The sequence below is a fragment of the Phyllostomus discolor genome, chromosome 7 (assembly GCF_004126475.2).
Source record: "Phyllostomus discolor isolate MPI-MPIP mPhyDis1 chromosome 7, mPhyDis1.pri.v3, whole genome shotgun sequence".
NCBI classification, from domain to species: domain Eukaryota; kingdom Metazoa; phylum Chordata; class Mammalia; order Chiroptera; family Phyllostomidae; genus Phyllostomus; species Phyllostomus discolor.
Window position 1 is genome coordinate 108,098,919 of NC_040909.2, and position 6,738 is coordinate 108,105,656.

The 6,738-nt window shown below is 38.8% G+C and overlaps 1 protein-coding gene across 10 annotated transcripts in view; it reads left to right on the forward strand.

Moving 5' to 3' along the window:
* Window positions 1-6,142, forward strand: part of NDUFAF6 (NADH:ubiquinone oxidoreductase complex assembly factor 6) — a 34,647-nt gene extending 28,505 nt beyond the window's left edge. For all 10 annotated transcript variants that reach the window (XM_036031271.1, XM_036031273.1, XM_028534066.2 and 7 more), the window contains one exon: window positions 2,846-6,142. In XM_036031271.1, coding sequence (XP_035887164.1) covers window positions 2,846-2,974 — 129 coding nt within the window. In that variant the 3' untranslated portion in view covers window positions 2,975-6,142. The remainder of the gene's footprint in view (window positions 1-2,845) is intronic.
* Window positions 6,143-6,738: the final 596 nt, after the last annotated feature.

The following is a 6,738-nucleotide window of genomic DNA, read 5'->3' on the forward strand; positions in this document are numbered from 1 at the left end:
TCTCAGTCCCTTCTCTGGGCTCCTGGGCTGCGAGCTCTGCCCTGGTCCACAATCGCTGCCTCCCTGGGTCCGCCAGCCTCAGCTTGCGTACTCAGGGATCACTGCTGCGTTCTTGGGCCCCGGATGGCTGTCACACCGATTTCAATCCAAATTTTCCCCAACCTCCGTGCACCGTCGACTTGCGCCAGCCCTGCGCCAGCCCCGCACCCGCCCGGCTCGTCGTCTCCTACCAGTCTGGATGTACGGGTCTACTTCAGTTTCTTGGCTGTCTGACTTCCATTCAGATAAATCCTCTGTCAGTTCTAGGTGTTATTCTATCTGTAAATTATTGTTGTAAATTATTGTTGTTCTAATCTTGGTTGTGCGAGGAGGTACGGTGCGTCCACCTATTCCTCCATCTTGCCGGAAGTCCCCCCAAACTTTCTTTTGAACCAAATCCTAATTTGCAAATGTCTGGTTGAGCTCTAATTTCAGGTCACATTTCCTCTGTTTTTTAATGGAATTTTCTAATTGTAAAAGGCATACATTCTTATGATAGAGATTTGGACAACATAAAAAGAATATTAGAAGAAAATAACTACCACCTATAATTCCCAGATGCAGAGACAAAAAACTGCTTATTTATTCTGTTTGTTGTTTTTTAATGATTTTTAAAAAGATTTTATTTATTTATTTTTAGAGAGGGAAGGGGGAGAGAGAGAGAGAGAGAGAGAGAGAGAGGGAGAGAGGGAGAGAGAGAGAGAAACATCACTGTGCGGTTGCTGGGGGTTATGGCCTGCAACCCAGGCATGTACCCTGGCTGGGAATCGAACCTGGGACACTTTGGTTCCCAGCCCGCATTCAATCCACTGAGCTACACCAGCCAGGGCTTCTTTTTTAATGAATTTTTGTATATAGTTGAAATCACACTTCATATCTCAATATCCTACTTATCAAGCGTTTAATCATATCATTAAAAATATTTATAAATGTAATATTTAATGGCTGTGTAACATCCTATTATGTTCCTGTACCTTAATTTCATTAACTGTTCCTTATAATTAGATATTATAAAACTAATAAAATGACCATGATGGAGTTCTTAGAGATGGAAAGTTAATCTCAATATATTAAGTGATAATAAAAAAGCAGATTACAGAACATTATGAATAGCACAATCCCATTTTTTAAAATGTAAAAGAAAGTCACCCTGGCTGGTGTAGCTCAGTGGATTGAGCACGGGCTGCGAACCAAAGTGTCGCAGGTTCGATTCCCAGTCAGGGCACATGCCTGGGTTGCAGGCCACGGCCCCCAGCAACCGCACATTGATGTTTCTCTCTCTCTCTTTCTCCCTCCCTTCCCTCTCTAAAAATAAATAAATAAAATCTTAAAAAAAAATAAAAAAATAAAATGTAAAAGAAAGTGCACTAAAATATCTTCATTGTTTCATTCTCTTTTGACATGTTTCATATTTGATACACATGAATACATGTATCAAATCTACACATGAACATGAATCTGTGTATGTATGCATGAATTATAAAGCATAATATACACTTGTGCTGAACACCCATGAATTCACTACTCAATCCAGGAACTAGAACGTTACCATTGGATTGCACTGCCTCTGCCTTCTTCCTCCAAATAGCTCTCCTTAATTTTGTATTTATTATTCCTTTATTTTTATTTCAAAAAAAACTTCTCCCCGTTTTCTGTATTCCTAAACAATTTGTTGCTTAATTTTGTTTTTGAGCTTTATAAAAATGGGTCATTTTCTGTTTGTCTTCTAGGCCTCATACACATACACATACTCCTAAGATTTATTCATACTGCTTATAGCTATAGAGCATTTTTTTTTTTACTTCAGCATAATATTTCATTGCGTGAAGTTTATCCTTTTTTTTTGTCAAAGAACTTGTGGGTTTTTTGCTAATATAACACAAGGCTGTGCACATTCATGCACACATCTCCTGTTATATATAAGTTTAGGGTTTAAAAAGTAGATACAGAGTTTGTATGTACACTCATTGGGAGAAAATCCAATCCTCTTTGTTTTCTTTTTGCTCCTCCAAATACTCTGGAGAATGAATCCACACGCACAATCACTGTTGGATCATACAAGTTGTACCTCAGAGCTCTAGGGGGCGCTGTGCACACAGACTGAGGAGGGAGGGGTGCCTTTAGAATTGTGCAGGGCAAAACGAAGTGGCTTCTCTGTTTAATAAGGTTATTGAAATAAAATAGTTTACAAATTAGTAGAAATAAGTGAAAACTGTAAAACAAAGAACACCATCATTGTCGGTGTTTCCCCACCCAGCTACCCCATCACAGTGATAGCTTTAAGTTTTATTTGATGGGGGAAGCATGGGTCACGTTTGTAGGGACTGTGACTGTTCTCCCTGGGTGCAAATCATTTTCTAGCAAGAGCGTGGAGACCCATTAAACTTTTCCACAATGTAAATTTTTAAACAAACAGCTTGAGCCCCTTCTCATGGCACAGCGCTCTTGTGGTGGTCTTCATTCTCCCTGATTGAAACATCCCTTTTCGTTCTACGGAGTGTAGTAATGCAACCCGGCAAACAGCCGTTTCTCTGGTCTTTTACATTTTGACCAGAACAGTAAACATTATGATTAGAATTGGCTTGATATTTCTAGCTCTGCGATCCTGTCTTACTGGCCTAATGGAAACTTCTTAGAACATGTCTTTTCTTTTCTCCATCCCTTTTAAAATTCTCATTTAAATTCTTAGTGTGTAGAAGGCCATCTCAATGAAAGTAAAATAGCCTTAATACTTGTAATTTTTTTTAGCTTCTTTTAAAGACTTAATCGTTTGATGATTTCGTGACCATTTTTCTCTTTTTTCCAGGTTGCTCTGGAGGACTATTTAAAGAAAATTCAACAAGTAGATTTTGATATATTCCACCCATCTTTACAACAGAAGGATACGTTACTTCCATTATCTTTGTATATTCGGTCATGGAGAAGAAAATATTAAAAATAATTTCATAGCACTGATATTAATTTACTTTTATTAGTTTTACAAAAGTTAGGGTTAAATTAGTTAGGGTTCTTGTTTATAAACAGCAGGTACTGTGTACTTAAGGAGAAAACGAATTTATTGGGTGGGTGTGAGTAGCTCTCAGAATTGCTAAGAAATTACTGTGGGACTTGGGTGCCAGAACACTGGTGGGATTCTTCCACAGACACAGCCATTGTCACCACCACCCGGACACTGCATGCTACACCATGCCTGTGAAGCCGCTGCCCCAGAAGGGAGCATCGCCTTGGGGCCGAAGGCCGCAGACCTTGCTTCACCACCAGGGGGCAGAGAGAAGAAATGTCTCCTCCCTTTCTCATCCTTGGAGAAGGAGGGGAGGGGCTCAAGCAGTGCTGGCTGCGCTGGTAGAGAGTTAGAACTCACGAGTCCAGTACAGCTGCGGAATGAGTTTATTACGGGTCCCAGAGGGTGAAGTTAATACCTGAGGAGTATCAGTCACTATGTTGAGGGTTTTATATCTCTGACATGTCATCTTTACAACCCTGTGAAAACTTATACATAATAAAAGCACTTAAGGTAAGTCTGGTTGATTTGAAGCTTTTACTGTTTTGCTAATGTCACTGCTTCACTCCTGTCATTGCACATTATTGTGGTCATGAACAAAGTCGTGTTTACAAAGTTTATATTAATGTAAACAAAGTTGTATCGAACGTTCATTAAGGGATACTACATTTTTAAAAACTAGTATACTGTTTGAGCTTCCCACTGATTAGCTTTGGCCTATATATACACTTCATAAATGTTCTCATTTGATCTTTAAAACCCTATGAAATAAAGAATTTTTGGTAATTAAAATTTTAAATTATAAAATACACAGTAATCGCAAAAACAAAATTGTTCGCATACTGGTAATGGCAAATCTGGACTCTGAATGAGTCTCTGACTCCCAAGGCCGGGGTTGTTCCACAGTTTTCCTGTTCCTGCCTTTTCCGTGGTCTTGTCCCCTGCCCACTCACACTGCTGGGATACTGTTCCGCTATTTAGCTTAAGCCTTTGGTTTCAGCTATGAATTAGTGCCTACTACAATTGTGAAGTAGCGATGACTTAAAATACTATGTGTTTTTTGTTTTTGTTTTTGGAAAATAAAACTTAAACTGAGAGCTGCTTGTGGTTCAGAATCCCCCAACACCTAGAATGGCTCTGATTTAGAGTAAGTAGAGATTAATGTATAATTGAATGACTGTGCAATGTGTTTATATATGTTAGTATATTCTTAGTTGATACTGATGCTAAAAGAATAGCCTCTTTAATTCTGTGGCTTTAGAAAACTTTTTAGTTTATCTGAACAGGCAAGTACAAGGAAATGGGACACATTTCCTCTTGGGATTCTGAACGGTCCAGGGTTGAAGAGTTCATTAGAGATAGTCTTTGTTAGCATTGTCTGTGGGTTTTCTAGGTTAAATTTGGCAGCAGTGAGCTGCTAAGCATCTTGGTTCTTGACTAAGCACCTTAAAAAGAAGGGTTTAAACTCTGTTGGATTACTGGATTCTTTACTGGCTCAGAAGCCAGTTCACTATTAAGTAAATAATTTCAAAATACTTTCTAAGCCATTTTAAATGTGATGTTTAGAGATTTGAGTGAACTAAAGTTTCCAGTCTCCTAGAGATTAAGATGGGATCTTATTCAGAGACACTTACTGTACTGTTCACTTCCTGGCATAAAAGAAACTCTCTTAGATGGTGCCAACATGCTTTTTCATTTTTCACATCTCTGGAGTTTTTTATTAGAGCATTTTTAAAGGAGCCAGATACATTTTCAAAACATTTGAGATGTATTTTAATACTGAATATATGGAGCATAATAGATTACAAATGTTAAGTATAAATTACAGGTTTATCTCAATGTAGGTCAAGTTGCACATTATTACAAAATATGTTTTCGGTAGTTCCCAATCAGCCAGGAATATTCTTAATCTCCTTTTGGTTAAATCTCCCCTTTTGTTGAAATTAATGCTAATGTTTGCTGAGCATGAATTTGGACTCATGGTGTGCTCTGTACTATTATGCATTAATCTCGACAACAAAGTAGGCCTTTATTTTCCAAATGATAAAACTGCCTCAGAGATGCTAAGTTCAAGGTCACACAGCCATCAGAACTAAACCTGGATGCCAAACCCACATTACTTTAATGCCAAAGCTCACAACCCATGTATTACCATTCTTGAGATTGTAAAATAAATTGCCAAGTTAAAAACTTCAAGGGGACAACTTTTTTCAGAAAAATTTGCTACATAAATTTTAGGAAAGTATGGTTATTGCATAAATTCCAACTCTAAATCAGATGAGAGGGAAATAGGCAAAGGAAGCTGATACTAAGACCTGGTCACTGGGTGGGATACTCGGGAGGGGAACGGTACCACTTTGGAGGACAAAGGTTTCCCAGGGAAACTGGCATGTGAGGGGCAGCAGGAAGGTTGGGTGGGAGCCAGGGTTTGGGGAAGGGGGTGTAGATGGGAGACCCTGGCTGAGGGGGCACTGGGACCAGAAGCAGAATGGAGAGCCTGTGTCAAGACTTAATTTTTTGGCTCTAAAGTAAAAGGAACAGAATATAGTAATGTTCAGAGTTCTTAGGGAAGTTTGTGATTATAAAGTGGCCACATCCCCTGGCCTAGTGAAACATTGTGAATTAAGATAAAAGACCTGGGTGTTTATATTTTGCCTGTTCAGCAAATCTCTAGGTGCCCTTGGATTTGTTTTAGCTCATAAATAGGATGTGTCTGCAGATACCTAATAGATTGCTTTATGTAGAAAGAGCCACAGAGTTGTAAACATTATGCAGATCGTTACTGAAAACAAAACATCTTACTGAGCACAAAACCACACGCTCCCAGAACTAGGACGGGTGTTGGAAGTGGGTTGGAGGAAGGGGAGAGGAGTTGGGGGAGTGACTGTGAGAGTGGGTTAAATAGAGGACTTGGACGCCACTCTACCTGCTTTTTCCTATAATAGACATGCAGTTCTTGGGTAACTGGAAAGTTATTTCTTAAAAATTAGGACCCTTCAATGGAATGAATTTTCTCACCAAATCTGTATGTATCAGATGAAAGAATTTGTTCAAAAACAATGAATGGTATTTGGCACAATAAAATATTGAGTATGTAACTCATTCTGTAGTCAAGTACATGTTTTCTCCCCCAAATAGTATTTCAACTACTGTTTACATGTCTGTCCCTCACCTCAGCAAGTTCTTTGCAAGACAACGTTTTATTCTTTGTATTTCCAGGTAGAGCCTGATGCTGCTCCGTAAATCTCTGTGGTCTGAATGAGCCTGCTGCAGTGTCAGGTGGGGTGGTGGGCTCTTGGGAGATGGGAGTGGGGTTGGGCTGATGAACTGGAAGTGTGCGTGAGAGATGTGGTGGTTGTTAACTTTATGTTAATCATTCCACAATAAATGTAAAGTCAAGACATGCTGTACGCCTTCAACTTAGTGCACAATGTCAACTATATCCCAAGAAAATAAGAAAAAAACTAGGTTATCAGGTATGATTGAAAAGTAGGATGTGAGGAAGGAAAAATGGTGCTGAAAAGGTAGATAAATCATAGGCACATTAAGATGTTTGGGTTTTAGGAGTGGCATGAAATTTGAAAATAAATACCTCAAAAATGTTCCGTGACATATTTTGTGTATATATTCTCATTGATATTTGCATTTTTCTAGTGTAATCACACCTTTAGATAGTAGTACCTTTTGAATCAGATATG